General features: G+C 41.7%; 1 protein-coding gene across 1 annotated transcript in view; it reads right to left on the bottom strand.

Annotated features, from left to right (window-relative positions):
* Positions 1-435: 435 nt before the first annotated feature.
* LOC125440944 (macrophage mannose receptor 1-like) overlaps positions 436-18804 on the bottom strand; it is a 39574-nt gene continuing 21205 nt past the window's right edge. Inside the window, exons 19-30 of the mRNA XM_048511126.1 lie at positions 16604-16704; positions 14876-15018; positions 14372-14486; positions 12579-12721; positions 10068-10191; positions 9343-9572; positions 8791-8956; positions 7110-7265; positions 5680-5790; positions 3021-3221; positions 1969-2010; positions 436-761 (exon numbers count right to left, since the gene is read on the bottom strand). Of these exons, the coding sequence (XP_048367083.1) occupies positions 559-761; positions 1969-2010; positions 3021-3221; positions 5680-5790; positions 7110-7265; positions 8791-8956; positions 9343-9572; positions 10068-10191; positions 12579-12721; positions 14372-14486; positions 14876-15018; positions 16604-16704 (1735 nt within the window). The 3' untranslated portion in view covers positions 436-558. The remainder of the gene's footprint in view (positions 762-1968; positions 2011-3020; positions 3222-5679; positions 5791-7109; positions 7266-8790; positions 8957-9342; positions 9573-10067; positions 10192-12578; positions 12722-14371; positions 14487-14875; positions 15019-16603; positions 16705-18804) is intronic.

The raw sequence follows: 18804 nt of genomic DNA, 5'->3' as shown, positions 1-18804 counted from the left end.
TCTTTTGTTTCTGGATTTTGCTTTGGATTCAACATAGCTACCTGAAATGTGATCTAAAGCTGGTCTGTTCAGGACAGCAGTGAAATGAGATAGGCAATCCCCTCTCAGTAAGGTAGTTGTGTGAGAAGTGAACTCCAAATGTAAGCCATCAGGTAGATAAAGAAAAGCAGGGGTGTTCAATGGAATTCTTAATGGAAGAAACTGTAATGTGTGGTTGCAGGAGACAGCAATGTAGCCAACACAGAGTGGGAAAAATATAGCGCAGTGGGGAGGAGGGAGTCTATGAGGGGGTAGAAGCCAGACATAAAGGATATCCAAAGGTCCAAACGGTTCAGGTTTGAGAAGAGAAGAGAGGATATCCAGTTGGAAATTAGGAGTCTCTCTTCACTCTCTTCAGTCCATGACATTTTAAAAAAAAACCCATTCTGTATCATAATGAGGCAAGAACTTTAATGTATTTCTGCTTAGAACAATTGTATCTGCTACTTGATCTGTTCAGTTAGGTAAGTAGAGAATAGCTAGCTACTGTTCCTCGTTATGGTCTACATTTTCCACATGTCATTCTGGGTCATTATTTTCAAGCATGACCACATTGTCACGATACACAGAGTTCTCAAAGCCAGCCATGGACTGTTGCTGTCTATGCCTCTTTCCATAAAAAACGTAGCCTGCAATGCCAGCAGCGGTGAGGATGAGAAGACCAAGAACAATCACCGTCACAACTATGCCATGTTTTGATGAAGAAACTGCTTCTTTTTTTGCTGAGGAGAAAAAATGCAGTATATACACTGTCACACATGTAAACGTGCAAAGTTCTTCAATGATTGATACTGTGTCAAAGCTGTGTCTACTCTTTACAGATCACTAAAGGATGTTTTACATCTGAGCATAGTGAGCAAGGAACTTATTAATCAAGGAAATGGTTACCTAGCTGGGGAAAAGGGCCAAGGATGAAGAAATAGAGTACCTGTGGAGTGAGAACTGGGCATGTATAGCAGCATTTTTAAGTGGAAACAGAACATCCTTTCAAAGGAAAAGAAACTATGGCTGTTTCCGCACAGCGGCGGAAACGGCTGGGTCGGTGCATTTCGCCGAGGCCTGGGGACACGCCCTCCTGGCCCTGCGCGCCTGCTCCAGCGGCGCAGGCCAGGGGGGCATGTCCCCAGGCCTCAGCGATGCGCCGGAGGCCCAGGGACAAGGTAAGTGCCAGGCGGGGGAGTCGGCGTTCGCTCGGCAGCGGCTTCACGGCGGCGTATTCCCGAAAAGAACACTTCCCAGCGTTCTGGGAATACGCCGGCTGCGGGCCAGCCGGGCGGCGCGAGGGCGGCGCTGCGGCGCTGCAGCTGCGCCCCCCCCGTGTGAATGGCGGCCTGGAGACGGCGTTTTTACTGTCTCCAGGCCGTCATTTTCTGCCCGTACGGAAACGGCCTCTGACAGGGTACTTCCTAAACAAATTGATGTAAAACAGATCAAATGTTCCCCAAGCATCATATAGATCAATAAGTATTTTGACATGCTTCACTTGTTTCTACTTCGCTAGAAATAAAATAAGATATCCTTTTTCTTCCATTTCTATTTCACTATGTTTCTACTTACTCTGATATCCTTATTCCTATGTTTCTACTTACTCTGATATCCTTATTCTCTCTCTCTGTGAATCTCTCATTTTTTGTCAAATTCTCAAGCTATGCTGTATGAAGACTTGGGAAATGTCATAGCAGCAGAAAACCTGGCACTAGCTATTTTGGAATACCCGTGTGAATGGGCAAGATAGCAACACAGTGGATTTGCAACAGAGCCTGATTGGGTTGGCGATGGGTAACTCTAGGATGTGAACCAGCTAACGTTCTCCTACACCGGGTTTTGTTAAGGGTTAGCATGGTCTTTCATTTGAAATATACTTATAATGATAGATAATATCATGACTACCATTTGAGCTGGGATTTTTTAAAAATAAAGCAGTCTTACCTCCTTTGTTTGGAGATTCTGTAGTTGACTTAGCTTCGATAACTATAAAATTTTATAAAATCAGAACATAGTTAATTTTCCATATCACAGCAAACATGAATGGATGTCAAAGCAGTTATTTTTAGTACAGGCAAAGGAGAGACAGTGCTTGTTAACAAGTTTTGCAAGTGAACCATACTGACTGCTTGAATTTTTATTGCTTACTACATTCTACCTTTCTCTCATAATTTGTAAGGGAGGAAAGGCCTCATTAAGAGCCGTATGCATCACACCTGTGCTTTAATAGTACAACACTGAGGCCCTTTCCGCACAGGCAGAAAGCAACAACTTCAGCCCAATAAAAAACACCGTTTGGGCGGGGACCCTTTGCATAGGCGCCGCTGCCAAATCGATGCAGTGACTCTCTGTTCCCGCTCAAAAGGTGTTTTAAAAACTTGCTTGGGGAGCGAGGTTTTCTGCAAATGCCAGCTTTCATCCGCTGCCATGTGAACGGCAGCAGGCCGGCGTATTCCCCTCCCCGGTCCCAAATGCCTCCTTACCTCCTGCTGCCATTGCTCTGAAGAGCCCAGAGGACACACCTCCTGGCCTCCGTAGCTGCAGCCGTTGCTCTGGCCATGGGGGCATGTCCCCTGGCCTCCTCAGAGCAGCAGCAGGCCAACGGCTGCCAGCAGGAGGGAAGGGGGCTGCGCGGCTGTGCGGAGCCTGCTCCAACAGCTGCATAGCCCATTCGCACAAACGGCCCCAGAGCCTGCATCGGCATGATTAATGCCAACGCAGGCTTTTTCCCTTGGCCGTGCGGAAAGGGCCTGACATTGGTGAGTCTTGGCCAGGGGGTTCTAAGGACCAGAGTGTAAACATAGTACAATAAGAGTAGGAACCTCAAGGGCTTGCAGTGAATATCTTATTTTCCCTCCCCCATGACTGCTTTTTTTACTCCCTTGAAAACCCCCAGTCTTCTTTCCTCTTTTCTGCATCCTTTTCTCCTTTACACCTACCAGCCAATCTACGTTTATCTCCCCCGCCCTTTATTAAAGTATTTATTAAATGCTTACTTTTGTTTGCTTTACAAATATATCCAATGGGTTGAGATAGGCAGCGTGAAGTGAACCACTTCCCATTATCATTGCTCACTGTAACACACAATGTCTTCGATATCGAATTATAATAGTAATTTTCTTCAGTATTATTTTTGGGCTCTCCAGCATTCCAGTTCACAAAACTTACTGCAGTGCCATCTTTCCATATCCATTCTCCTAATGGTAAAAAAAAGTACTTCATAATGACTGAAAAGGGAAATAGTAATACATTTATGTACAGAAAAATATTTCCAAGCTCCATTAGCGCCTTTTCATATTTAATTTTCTCACTTTTGCTAAAATGAAAACAGCTCATTTTATTGAATCTGACAAAACAAATAATGTATTAACATAATTGGTATAATTTTCTGGAAAATTGCCTTTTCACTTTCTTATGTATAGTTATTTTCCCATGTGTATATTCCATACCTGAAAACTCTTTGATGGGACTTAAATTATACTTTTTGAAAATGACTGTGATTTCTTGGTTCTTAGAGAGATGTTTTTTTAACTGATGAAGTCTTTAGCAGATAGAATCTTATGGAATCATATAATTGGAAGGGGTCATACAGTCCATCAAGTCCAACCCTTTGTTCAATGCAGGATTAGCCTAGATCATCTCTGACCAGTGTTCATTCAGTCACTGCTTGAAGTCTATTGTACAATAGACCGTGTGCATTTCAGTCTAAGTCTGCAAAGTTTGCTTTCTTGTGTACAACTTTCACTGAGAATGGGACTTGTGTTTAAGTTTGTTGTGTAGATGTCCTGATAAAGTTTTATATCTCACCCAACTAACCAGCGGCTTAACAGTTGGAAATAGGCTTTGATTAAAAAATAAACCTGATAAGAAAGGTAATCTCAAAGTGTCTAGTGTTCTGTATGTTTCCTCAGAGGTGGTCTCAGCCCATTTCTTGTTAGTGGTAGAGTTTTAAAATATCTAAATTATATCCTTCAGCAGGCTGTTTTGACCAGGCGTGCGTAACAGCCACTGTGTATGACAAGTGCAGAACCATAAAAGTGGAGCGTTTTTCACCACTTGAATATCTCCAAGGTTAACCTATAAGAAGTTTTTAAAGCAAAGTAAGTTTTTTGGGGAAGGGGGAAAACCTCCAAGTCTAGAGCTGAGTCTGGCCATTGTAGAGAGCAGAGAATAGCAGTTGTGGGCCTAGTCTCCACAGACTCGGATGAAATCTCCACTCTGTTGGAAGCACAGTTCTCAGCCATGTACATTCCAGTTAGAACTTTGGAGCCACTTTTGCTTCTGCTAATGGAGCCACTGAGCAGACTCTTCCTACTGATCCATCTACTGAGTAGCCTCTTGTATCAGTTTCTGAGATCAGAGTTCTGATTGGCTCACTTTCTTCTGCCAAGGTACCAGGGGAAGACATGATTCCTCGTGAACTATGTAAGTATTTCCACGATTGGTAATGAATCTTGTCAAAGCTATTTTTAACTCAGTTTTTAACTCCAGCTATGTTCAGTGAGACTAATTAACTGCAGTAGTGGAAAGCTATTTTCTAGCCATTGTAAGATATATAGGGTCTGTATAATATGTCAGACTTTTCAAAATATTCTAGGGTTATTTTACTTAATTCCCAAATGATGACTGCAATATTAGAGGATTTTAAAACTGTGCTGACTAGAGATGCTGCCCAAATGTGTAATTTGCTGATTCAGTAAAGAAGTGTATCTAGTTTGAAATAATTAGGTGAGTTTCAATCTTGGCACCAATTCCTTGAGAAGTTTTTTTCTGTCTCAGAATGTTAAAGGGCATTCTGAGCACGAGCGAGCAGTGTTCAGCAGACCCAAAGTCAACTTTGTGCACACATGTAAAGAAGTTCATTCATTTTGGCCCTCTCTAATATTGACTCTGATTGATTTCTGGCAAATTGCATCAACAAAGTTAGATGCTGGTGTCAGCATTCTTGCATGCTAATTAAAGTCATAATTAAAGTGTATTTCCAGGCCATGTGACCAAAGCAGTCTTCTGGCTCACTTATGCTCTGTAATTGGGTCAGTCCCTCAAAGCTCTTCCCTTGTTTCTTGCGAATGGTTTACGGTGTTGTCCCCCATCCATATGTTAAATCTTCTCTTGTTCCTAGATATCTTTTCTTTTGCCAGGGGTCAGTGCAAGGTAAGACTTTGCAAGGATTTGAAGGGCTGTTGAAACCAAACTACCATTCCCTGGGGACAATATAGTAATGTACATGTGCATGTGGCTGAAAAGTCATAGAATACAGAGAAGCTTTTTCCAAACCATTCCCAGAAAGATTATACAAGGTGAACAGAGTCTGAATCAAGCAAGAAATGTTTATCATCTCTAGCAGTGACAATTATTCCTACGCAGCATTTCTTTTGGAGGAAAAAAATATCAAACGTCTTTTTTTTTAGCATGTTACAGCTTGTATCATATCTACTATTTCTGTGAGAGCAAGGATTGCTTGTGGAGTGTGATCCCACCCCACTTGTACGAGTGTGAAATGCCCCCCAGTTCTCTTCCTCAGGGAACATTTCCGGCTCCCATGGGAGGAGGGGTAAAACTGTTCTCTGCAACAGACGTCCTTTCTGCTATGGAAATGTTAGTCATTATCCAGCCCGCATGTTTATTGATGAATACTGAAGGTTTAAATATTACCATCCACATTTTGTAACAATCCTATCCAATATTTTCCGTTATTAAGGTGTTGGATGTGCTCCATCAGGAAGTTCATTTCAGCAAAATCTTCTATTGAACTCAAAGAGCTACCTAGAAAACATCAAGTACAAGATTTTTTTTAAAAAAATGTTGCCTTATGATTGAAAAATCAAGACAGCTTCATGCAAGCTTGTTCTGGAATAAACAGAATAACCCTGGCATGATTATTTGTGGTGGAAAGTGCTGTTAGGTTTCAGGGTGACTGATGGTGACCCTGTAAGGTTTTCAAGTCAAGAGCAGCTCAGAGGTGGCTTGCCATTGTGTGTCTCTGCAAAGCAACCTAGGACTTCTTTGGTGGTCTCCCATCCAAATACTAACTAGGGCCGATGCTCCTTTGCTACTGAGATCTGACAAGATCATGCTAGACTGGGCCAGCCACACTATTCAGGGAGAAACTGTTGCCTTTCAATACAAGAGGACTCATAGCAGTTTGATAAGAAATTTCTGATTTAGGGGAAAATCCTTTCAGGTTGTGTTTTTGGACCATAAAAGCTTTTAAACTAGACAATTTAATATCCTACATAAACAGCTTTCACAGGTTGCACACTTTACACATGTTTGTATTGTAATGAACCAAGACCCACATGTTAAATATCTCCAGAGCTCTTTGGATCCAGCCTAAGTGAGTCTGGTAGTAGATGCACCAATGATCTCTTCAGTCAAAATATTTTTATGTTAATAGGTGCAGGAGGAAGATAATCAAAAAACACAAGGCAAAGTATAATTTACTCTTGGTATAATGTTTGCTGTGCCAGTCTCTCTAGTGCTGTTGAACTAGCATTAGCTAAAATACATTCATTATATCATCAACAATTTTCTGGGCTAAGATGTGATTGTTTCATTTGAAATAAAAACTGTAAATTTCATTCAGAGAGTTGCAGAGATGAAAGAAAGAAAAGCAGGGTTAACAATTAGGTGAGAGAAGGAATTGGCAGGGTGAGAAAAAACTAAAACTGCACATAGACTAGCCTCTTCTATTGTTGCTTTTATATTGCATGTTCTCTACTCTAACATGTTGGAAGAAGGAAAACTACGGCTGATTCCGCATGGGCCAAAAACAGTGGTGTGAAAACGATGTGAAAACAGTATAAACCCTTTTACACCGTTTTAAACCCTTTTACACCATTTTCACACTGTTTTCACACCGCTGTTTTTGGCCCATGCGGAATGAGCCTACGTGAGGTGAAAGAAACTTTTCTTCTATTCATTGTAATTTCCCAAACAAAGAAAATCTTCAAAATCTGGTGAATTAAGCCAAATTGATTTTTTACTTGGAAAAGGGTTTTCTCACCTGATAATAAGACAGTGCAAGCCATCAACAAACTAATAAGAGCTTACCCTGGTGTGTTCTAGCTCATAATGACACCCACCTAATTGTAAACATCTCAAGGCTGCTATAGACCAGGGTTCAGAATCAGCTATGATTGTATAGCAATGAGCACGGAAAGGAATCCAAGCCGTGTGGCTTTTTAGTTGGGATTCAGGGCATCTTCCAGGGAGCTGAGGAATATCAGTTGGAGGTGTACCTGTTACAAGGAAATAAAAACGGTAAATAGCAGTTGCAAGTTGCAAGTTTCAGGCTTTTCCCACACAAGACCCCCGAAAGGAAGAAAGCCTGAGGACTGCAGAGAGGCATGGGAAATGTCTTAAAGAGGATTCCACAGCAAATCAAAATGCTTTGAAAATGTTTTCAGCCAAAGGATCGCTAAAATTGACGATGCATTTTAACCGTTTCCAGGCTGGAAATAAAATGTTTTGGGATAAAAACGTTGCAAAACTCCTTGAAGGAAACATTTTATTTCCTGGCTGAAAATTTTTTAAGTGACTGTGCAGAAAGGGCTTCAGTCTCAGGCCCACTAAACACCAGGAGTCTGCTGCATGCAGAGGCAAATGTCAGCCGCAGTAAGATTTCTTACATGGACATATTTCCCTGAGCCCCACTTTCACTTTCCATTCTTCCCACACCAAGTGACACTAGTTTAAGTGCAACTTTAATTTTCTTCACTGTCAGAGTAAGGGAGATTTTGCCAGTGAGCACAGCTTTGTCACAAACATCTTCCCTCCACCCACCACCAGCTCCTCCCACTCCCTCGTATTCATGTGCATACCTCTCCCCACTCCTCACTTTCAGATTTGTTATTACTTCAATTTTTGTTATTTATAGTATTGATCTATCAACATAAATAGAGAAGCATGGCAAAATCACTGTCTTTCATTGCATTTGAAAATCAGAGTGAGTGCGTGCGTGTGTGTGTGTAGGTGGGGTTCTTCAACAGAGTGTGGCTCCTTCTTCTCTAAATGCTCCTATCAATATATCAATATTTCAGTGTAATAATAACAGAGAGCTGGCTTTTGCAAGGAACAGTACAAGCAGGGTCTGTACCGGCTCCACCACACCTCCCGCGCTCTACTTCCACCCTCCCCAATTATTGGGAGGACTATTTAAAACTTTATTTCAAACAATGTCTGTTTTAAAATAAGCCTCTGTCTTCTGCAGCAGCAGTGGCAGCAGGAAGAGAGAGAGAATGTGACTGTGTGTCTGTGGTGATGGGAAGGGAGGGGAACAGCTCTAGCACAGGGTCCCCTTCTCCAGCAGCTTGTAGTTCAGGGAACTGCTTTGCCTCTTTCATTTGGGGGTGGGTATCATTTTTGGAATTGGCTAGAATATTGATATAGCAGCAATAACAGTAACATTAAAATGATAGTAATTTAAAGGCTTTTACAAAGCCAGCAGTCTTGAGGCCACCAAGTGTGATGAGATCTGTGCCTTTAAGGCAGAGTTGATGGGCGGAGTTAAGCAACCCAGAAACTGCGAGCAGCAGAATTCAGTAGACAAACTCTGCTGCAGGCTGTGAGCTGCCTCATCATGTGTAAAGAGAGAAGCTGAGGAGACCCACTACAAGCCATCTGCACAGTGAGGAGCCCTGAGGTAAGTATTCCATGCAAAATGGGCCTCAGTTTCTGTAGTCTAGATATAGTTTTCATGTGTTTTGATTGCTTTTCTATATCTATTTTTTGACCCAAATTAAATGGATACTTTTTTTTACTTACCATTATACTGCTCACACAAAGATGAGTAGTTTTTATTGCATGTTCCTGTTTTCCAGTACCCATCATGGTCTAAATAGACACAGGCCTGGTTCTCTTTTGGCTCTCCAGGAGCCCAATTGGTATATCCTGTTTTCCAGTTAGATACCCATATGTAATTCCCATCGGTCTAAAAGGAAAATCACAGAAACATGATATAGTGGCTTAGAAAAGACTTTCCATTTATTTGCAAAAATGTTGAAAGCAGTGGATATATACTCGAAACAAACAATTTTTTCACTTTCAGATCATTTATATGTGTTACAGCAAAAACTGAACATTCTGGTGGCACACCTTAAATACCATATTTGTTGAGTCATAGAATTTAATTTTATTAGATGCACTTTCAAACTGTAGATAAATACATCCATGAAGATTCATGTTCAACTATCTACCGTATTTTTATCCCACTCTTTCATCTCTCCATCATACAAGTAATTCTGAACTAGGCCACAGAACATGGATTATTAAATGCACAAAATGGAGCTAAAACAAAAAAACATGCTGTGTTCTTACCACATGACTGTTTAAACCAATCCATATAGGTTCACCATATTTTAACACTCGAAGCCACAGGAAAGAGTGGCTGTAGGAGTCCAGAATGCTGACAAGTTCGAAGTTTTTAGAATGACACACTTTTCTGGCTTCTTCCCATGTTGTTTTTTTAGTGGAAAAATAGCTGCTGTTTCCGTAAGTTATATAACCAGAGGCCGGAATGGTTGCTTCAGAGTGAGAATGTGCAGGGTCTATGCCAAAGTCACAAAGAGAAAAGGGTAACAATGATTTTAGCCTGTACCCCTGAGTCAGTTGACTGGATAGACTCTCCCTGAGTATCACAGAAAGAAACTTAAAGCACAACACAACTTATAGTAAAATGCATTTGTACAAGTGCTTCCAGTGGGATTTGTTAAGAGTATGTAAGGTGTCACTCCAGCTTTGGGTGCAGTAGCGTAGTGCCAAGGGGCGGGAGGTGCACAACGCACCGGGCGTGCACCCCTGAGGGGTTGTAGCAAGGGCATTCCGGGGGCGTGGCAGGGGCATTCTGGAGCATTCCAGGATGGGAACGGATGGGGTGTGGCAGGGGCATGGGGCGCATGTGTGCCCCAGGTGCAATTTCCCCTTGCTCCACCCCTGTTGGGCTGTAAGGCATTTAAAATTAATAATCTCATTTTCTGTGACCAAAATGTTATATTGCCAGAAACTGGTTTGGGATTTACAAAAGATCTTAAATCAAAACTTACCAGTGTCTTTTTGACAGATGTATGCATATTTGATTGAACATAGTCTGTCCTTCCAATTTCCTGCCCACTTCTCGGGATTCTTTATCATACTAACACAATCCAAACTGGAAGTGGACCACGTGCGCTTTAAAGAAATACATAGAAACTTACTGATATTGTCATAACTAACATTAACACCAATTACTCTGTCATTGCACATTTTGTATGCATATTTTAATGTCTATTGCTGTCACAAACATATTTGCTAAGTGTTATTTCTAAGTTTAGAAGCTTTTATTCACTTGAATGCCTTCCTTAAATGAGTGGAGAGACTGTGTTAATGTGGCTATGGTTGCCAACAGGCCTGGAGAAAAATCTCCTGCTCCTTTAATAGATGATTAATGGGTGGAAATAAACAACTGAAACTTTTCATGGTGTGAAGGTGAATAACAACTGCTGTCAACACATCATCCCATTAAGCTTTTATTAATTTGTTTTTCTCCAGGCCTGGCTTCCTGGTAGAGCATCTGATTGGCATATGGAAAGTCCCAGTTTTAACGCTCAGCACCCCCGAGTTGAAAGGATCAGGTGGTAGAGGATGAGAAAGACATTGGCTGAAGACCCTGGAGATTTCTCATCAGTCAGCCCTGGATAGACAAAAGCTCGGATTAAGTATAACGTTCATATACAATAAGAATTTATTTATTCCTGAGTCCCTCTAAAAAACTCACTCTGCTCATATTCACTTATTAATATATTTATATTGTGCTCTTTACAAAAAAAATCAAAGTGTTTTATTGTGGGTGTGTTGGTGTGTGTGGGTGTGGGTGTGTGGGTGTGTGTGTGAAGTGCAATCAAGCTGCAGTCAATTTATGGCAACCCCAGCAAGGGCTTTCAAGGCAAGCAGAGGTAGTTTGCTATTGCATTCCTCTGCAGAGTCTTCCTTGGACATCTCCCTTCTAAGTAATGATGCTGCTTAGCTTCTGAGATCTGATGAGAGAGGGTTATGCCATGCTGCCTTTCCTCCTCTGTGGTTCCTACTAGCTAAATATAAAACCAAAAATAAAATGTTGCCAGTACACAACTTCTGGAGCTTTTTTTGGGGTGGGGGAAATGCCTGAGGAGAGACCACAACAACAAGACATTCCATACAGGGAAACAGATCTCTGTAGCCTGGAGATAAATTGTAACTGACTGAATATGATCCTGGGTTCCTTCCTTTCTATAGATGCCAGGTCATGAATGTGGTTAAACTGGTCATGCCAGTTTATCTATGCCAGGTGCCCTACCTGTCCTGCCCTGACCTGGCCACAGTGATTCATGCAATGGTCACCTCCAGATTAGACTTCTGTAACTCACTCTACACAGCACTGCTCCAGAAACTTCATCTGGTGCAAAATGCAGCTGCCCAGGTTCTGATTAGGACTCTGTAAAGAGCCCATAGCCATCCTGTACTCTGTCAGCTACTTTGGCTCCAAATACAGTTTCAAAGTTCTGGCGCTAGGCTTTAAATGGTCTGGGACCATCATACCTGTAGGACTGCCTCTGCCAAACCCCCCCCCCCCACCCACCCAAGAGCATTCTGCTCTGCAAAATAACAACTTGCTAGTGATCCCTGGCCTGAAGACTATCTGGCCTCAACCACAGCTGTTTGTCTCTGGTATGTGATTCTGTATGATTATTTTTTTAGTGTTTTACATGAGGAACCAAGTTGTAAACTGCTCTGGGCCCATGCAAACGAGAGTGGGGAGGGGTCTAATAAATTGAATAAATTAAATACTAATGAGATTCTGTGTTTGCAACTTTTTTTCTGCTGATGGGCAAATACAAATTTGATGAAAAGATTCAACCAGAGGCTCCAAGACACATCTTCTCTCCTTGGCAACAAAGAAAGAACTCAGGGAGGAAGTGCAACTTCTCTCCTTCACATTGCATGATGGCAGGAAAAACCATTAGAGGAGGGAAATCTCTCCATGTTTAGAAGAAGATCCAGAACATTACAGCTGGACTTTGCATGCTTAGTTTTCATGTGGCCTTCATAGAGACAATGATGTTTCAGCACAGGAACAAATGGAAGGAGATTTTTCTCCTGATAGATTGGAATCTCTCTGGTTTTTGGAATCCAACCACCACCAAAGAGAAGCAGGTATCTGAATGAGATTGCTGGAGATTTGGGGGAGAGGACAGGTTAAAACTGATTTTAAAAAACCACCACTGTGCACTGTCCCCTACTTATTCTACTAGCAACATTCACATAGAAGAAAAGCCTCAAGGTGAGACACGAGTTAAATAAAACTATGACAGTAGAAAAAGCTAGTGTAATCATTACATTTAATGCACAAGACCTAGTCGTGCTCATGATTGTCTTATTTGTACTGTTTTAAGATGAAAATACCAGTTGGAGTCCATTCACAATTGGGTTGCCTATTCTGGATACTTTTCCATATATGTAAGTTTGCTACAAAATTGAAAAATTGAAGATACCAATTGAATCCCTTCTAAAATCATGAAATTGTTTGCAAGAAAACTTACATAACTGTTGGGGGCACCACTGACCCAGTTGGTATAATTCACTTTCTGCTCATCTGACCATAGGAAAGTTCCCTCTTGGATGAGATCATACAGTCCAATCCAAGAATCAACAGGCACATTTTTTAAATGCATGGTAAGGAAAGCTGAGTGAAAACAAAGATGATACAAGGATTTTATTTTGCAAAGATTTAATGCACACATGCATGCATGCACGTACAATCCAAGTAAGGTGGTGGAAGAGGCACAGTGGCTGGGAATGGCTCAGCCTTGTCACCTCCGAAGAAGTTCCTAGCGGTGTGTGCTACAAGAAAAGGGGGGGGAACCATGATCATACTGCAACCTCCCCATGCAGCCCATTGGGCTGTTCCTGCCTTTTTGGTGGTGCAAGGGCATGCTAGCAAAAGGGGGTGTTCCTGAACTGAAAGGTTTCAGGAATCCGACTAAAGTTAGGTCTGCCTTGAGAAGACCTCTGTCAGCAAAGCAACAATGTTTGCATGCAGGCAACATGGAGCCACATGGCTCTTTGATGCCAGCATAAGTGCCCCTTATATCATGTGGAGTGACATTTACACCAGTAACTGGGTCATGCCACATCCAGAGCTCTTTTGCCCCCCTTCCCTTTCTGGACTGCACTATAAAACACTGAGCACTTTGCACTATAAAATGGTATTCTATCAACCTCTTAATCAAAAGTCTGAGTGAGCAGAAATGTTTTGCCTGACATCTAAATGCTAGTAGAGTGGACACCAGGAGAGCTTCAAGAGAAGAGAATTTCATAGGCAAGGTCTACTACTGAAAAAGTCCCTCCTTTGGTTTCCACCTCTAAAGGCAAGGGCATGGAGATCAGGGCTTGTGAGGAGTACCTTAACCGATTGGACCGTGTAAGCAGCAGTGGTTCTACAGGGACCCTGACCCCACAAACTATACAGGGCCTTAAAGGTTAGACCCAGCACTGAACTGTGCCTGGAACCAAATGGAGAGCCAGTAAAGATCTTCCTTTTCAGGGGTGATATAATATCTGTATACAGCCCCCAACTATAACCTGTCTGCCACATTTGGTACCAGCTGAAGTTGCTGGACCATTTTCAAAGGCAGCCCCACACAGAGCACCCAATCAGATATAATCAGAGCATGAATCACCATGACCACCACAGATACTAAACTGAGATCCAAATCCAAGCTCATTTCTAATAGGGGAGAAGCAAACTCTACAGTCTCCTTGTGGGATGTGGCTAAATCATCAGTTTTGATTTTTATGCTATTATTTATTCACATTTATCTTAGACACACCAAGAAACATCCAATAGATTCCCTAAATGGAGTTCGATTCTAATCACAAAACTCTTTGCATGGTTAGTTACAATGAACTGTATTAAAAATGACAATCAGTCATGTCAAGCAACCATAACCAACATATGAATTCCACACGATTTCAATAGACCATTATGTTCTGTTGGAGGAGTTGCTGTTCCTTCGTATGCTACCCTGGTAATATCAGAAGCCTTGGGATGTGTTGAAATGCTTTATAGTTTGTCTTCTGTTGCAGGTGATTAAAACCTTGGTGAGTCGAGGGGGCAAGAGATGAAGGGCAACAGCTAAATATATAAATAAATATTCAAGGCTGGTGAGAAAGATGGTTTCTGGGACTTGCCCCACCCCATACAACCCAGGTCCAACACAAACACATTACAAAGCAAATAAATAGGCTAACTCTACCTCACTTCCCTCAACTGACCAGGGTCCTGAAAACCCCTTCCCCATGCAGTCTACTTGAATTAATGAAGTGATCGCACCTTGAACAGCTCTGTTTGGTATAGTTGCTAGGGTTCCACCTTTGTTTTTGCAGTCAATACGTGAAGCGCTCCAGGTTTTTCTTTCTTCTTCATTAAAACCAAATATTTGGTAGCACTGAAACAAACAAAAACCCTCAAAAATGCCATCAATTGTTAAATGGTTTAGAAATATATAACAAGGTCAGGTAAGATGTAATGCAAAAACTTGTTTAAATATACCGGTAGTTAGTTTTTGAAGTGAACCGTAGGTTCTATAGCCTGGTATTTTGAAGGATATACAGTAACAAATATTTTGTAAAGGAAAAAAAGGCCATTTGAAAACATTTGGGGGGCTAGAAATATATAAGTTAAACTATGAAAATACTCATTTTTATTTTAAAATGCTAAAGCACTTTACAGAAATCATGGTTCTTTTATTTAGACATTGACAGTATCGATCAGTTTCCCTCTTATGGTTTGTTTTTATACACAATACGGTTCTATATTTGTTTTAGCTCTTGTTACCTTGTTATTAAACAAATGCCAGCCTTCAGAACAGCCCCCTGGAGGTGCAGGTGATGTGGGTGCTATGGTTGAACGAACAGACCTGTTGTGCCTTTCACAGATGAAGTGGCGCTCTGCACTACAGTATATATCATTCCATAAGCCTGAATAGAGAAAATAAGTGATTAACTTGTAAGCTTATTTCCAGTACACAAGCAGACCTTCAGCAAACAGTTTTCGCTGAAAATCTTCAGTCAACTGACATGGCAATACAAGTTGTGAAACACCACAATGCATTTTCATCGTCTCATTCCATTTTTCTACCTAATCCTAAAATTGTTGGCTCGTGGCTCAGTATTGCTATATTCTAACTCTTACCAAAAGAAGAAAAAAAACAAAATTGTAACTTCATTCGCCACATGCTGGACCATCTTTGTTTTAGAATGTTTAGTCTGGGTCCTAGTACCTACCTACCATGTTTCCCTGAATATAAGACAGTGTCTTATATTAATTTTTGCTCCCCAAGATGCGCTATGTCTTATTTTCAGGGGATGTCTTATTTTTCCACTCCACAGCTGCATGCTCTGGTGTTCTGTTCGACAGGCATGCTTCCAAACAAAAACTTTGCTACGTCTTACTTTCGGGGGATGCTTTATATTTAGCACTTCAGCAAAACCTCTACTACGTCTTATTTTCAGGGGATGTCTTATTTTCAGGGGAACAGGGTAGTTCAGCTAGGTAGGCACTAGAACCCAAATGGAGCATTCTAAAACAAAGACAGTCCACCATGTGGTGAATGAAGTTACAATTTTTTTCTTTTGGTGAGATAAAGTCATATTTTACGTTCACAGTGATGAATAAAATAAAATATCTTTGGTTTACAAATCTGTGCAGTTTTCCCTAAGGTCACTCTCTGATTATGCTCTCTGGATAACATACTGTAGAATAGGTATCCCTCAAGATTTTAAATTATTATTTCATAAACCCATATATAAATGGATAATAGTTGTGTTCAAAAGGCTTGCAAAATTTAGGGAACAACCCTAAACCCAACTTACAGAGTGCTTTGAATATCACCTCAGTCCTACCAAATTAGATGAATAATTATTTTTCTACTATTACAAGCTTTGCCTTGAGTGTCTGCTGCCTTGAATGGAAGTGGTTTTAGAGGGATAGCTGTGGTAGTCTGTTGCAGCAAACATAAACAGGTGACATATGGCACCTAAAGGCTAACCAAATTTTAATCCAACATCAACTTTCATGTACAGGAACTCACTTTAGATATTATGAATAGATCCTTACTCAGAGCATCAGAAGTGGGCTGTAGTCTATGCTGGAATGTCATGTTGTGTGCATTCTGTGTACCACAAAGAGATAATTTTCCTACTTTGAAACATCTCAGCATGGATACAGAAGGTGAGCGGGGGGTGGGGGGGGTGGGAGATGGAATGCAGCAGCCTTCTTTTGTTTCTTTGATATAAATTTCCCTGTAATGCAGAAATCTGCCTATCATTCTCAACAGGGAAGTATGACCCACCCAATTAGTGAAGTAAAACTAATTTAGAGAAGAATGGTTGTATTCACATTTTTAATATAGAGTTATCAGTGCAATAGTCCTGATTTGCTAGTCACTGCAACCACCAATTCAGTATCTAGCAGTTATTGAGCACCACTGACTCTGTAGTCACACATTCTGTAACATCCTACATTTCAAAGACCTGAAAAAATTAAAAATGTCATTCCGCTTGCCTGTTTTTGCATACATCTCCACACATTCTTCTAACTCAAGGTCATTATTCGGTTCACCGGGAGCCCAGACTGCATAGGTCACCGGAGTTCCATCCATCCAGCTAAAGAAAATTACATGATAGTACTTAGAAAGGGAATCATGGAGTTAATCCTTTTTCAAAATGTATACATTGACACTGAATTTGATGGCATCATATAGGTCTTTACTTGGTGGCTCAGTTATATTTTTAATAACATGCTGTACAGAAAATTAGGTTTATGCTAAAGCTGCCCCTCCCATGGGCAGTGCAGTGGGAGAAAATGTGTGTGTGTGTTAAGCAACATACCAGCAAATCAAAAAAGGAAAAAAGATGCCAGGTGACAGGTGATATGTGACAGCTTTAATGTCATGTACAACTCCTTGTTTGTTTGTTGGCAGTTCATGATATCCATAAAACTCTCCTTCAAAACCACATTTTTTAAAAAAAAATCAGCTTTCTTCCTATGGGCTTTCTTCATTGTCCACTTTCACACCTTGGGGACCTATTTGCAAATCTCTGAGCTGATCCTATCTAAGAGGATTCTTGTAATGATATCCAGATATTGTTGTACACTGCTCTCAGCTCTGCTCGATGGGGCAGAGCGGTTTATAAATGAAAGAATTACAGTATAACCCTGCTGCTTCCATGTTTGCATTTTATTTCTATTGGAGGATTTGTGCTATAGGGCCCAGGAAGCAGGAGCTCATTTGATCACATCTTACCAACTGCAAGAGCTGCGTCCCCACCACCCCTCAGACAGTCCAGCCTGCAGCAAGGAAAGGGAAGGTCCGGGGCTTGATTGAGGAAACTGCTAATTTCCTGGCAGGCCCAAGCCAGAAATAAAGATCTAGAGCAGCAGTAGCTGAAGCAGCAGAAAGAGCCACAGATGGAGAAGCAGCAGCCCTGCACTTCAAGCTAACATTTTGGACTTTCTTTTTTCTTTGTATTACTGAGCACTGGTTGCTATATGCCATTGTTCTGAACGCCCTCCCATTTATCAATACACAATTACCACAATACAACAAAATAAACATTCATAAATCAAAAGCAGTTGCCGATTTAGGGACAATGAGAAACAAAATAGAAAAGTTTGGATTTATACCAGGTCCATACAAGTCTGGTGCCCAGCTGCAGTCACACCTGGCCAACGCCCCCCCTCCCCAAAGAACCTTCCTGGTGGCCTGGGGAGGCTTGAAAAGCGAAAAATCTTGCCCACTGGTGGGAAGCCTCTATGGGGTTCAATAGGCCACCCAAAGGGTGGCATATTCTCAGCCACCAGCATAACTCCATGAATGATCGGGAAGAAGCTTAGCTCCTCCCTGACCCACTCCTTGGTGGCAGCAGGGCTCTGGGATCCTATAACAGGGCAGGGGGAACTGCACATCTGCCCCTCCCCCACAGATGGGGCTCAAACCCACTGTTCTCAACCATAAGGAGTCTCATAGCAGCTTACAAACTCCTCTTCCGCTTCCCACAACAGACACCCTGTGAGGTAGGTGAGGCAGAGAGAGTTCGGAGAGATCTGTGACCTGGTCACCCAGCAGGATCCATGTATAGGAGTGGGGAAACAAATCTAGTTCACCAGATAAGAGTCCACTGCTCATATGGAGGAGTGGGGAATTAAACCTGGTTCTTGAGATTAGAATCCACCACTCTTTACTATACCATGTTGGCTCTCCATACAAACCCAACAAGGGGCAAGGAAAGAAAGCAAGGCTTGGATACCATCTCTGTCTGAACCATAGGCCTGGTGGAACACCTTGGTTTTACCGACCTGTGGAATTGACATTGCCGGGCCCAGCTTTCATTTGAAAGGGTATTCCACCAGGCTGGGGCCATAGTGGAAACCCCTATGGCTCTGGGTTGAGGACAGCTGGGCATTTTCTTGAATTATTATTTGCTGAATTATTATTTGCTGAACATAACAGTCTTTTGGGGGATATATTGGGAGAGACAGTCCCACAGGTATGAAGGTCCCAGTCTTGCTGCCATAAGTACCTTGAGATATAGCAGAATCAAAAGTGATGAGATAGTTGAGATTGAACCGGCTGAAACTTAATCCATCTAAAAGGAGGGCCCTGTGGCTAAATTGGACCAGACTACGACAGGGTCTATGACTCGCAGCTCTTGATGGAACACAGTTAAATTCTGTCAGGAGTCTTGGTGTCATTCTAGATTCTT

The sequence above is a fragment of the Sphaerodactylus townsendi genome, linkage group LG11 (assembly GCF_021028975.2).
Source record: "Sphaerodactylus townsendi isolate TG3544 linkage group LG11, MPM_Stown_v2.3, whole genome shotgun sequence".
NCBI lineage: Eukaryota > Metazoa > Chordata > Lepidosauria > Squamata > Sphaerodactylidae > Sphaerodactylus > Sphaerodactylus townsendi.
Note: the sequence above shows the minus strand (reverse complement) of the source record. Positions and strands in the feature narration are given on the sequence as shown.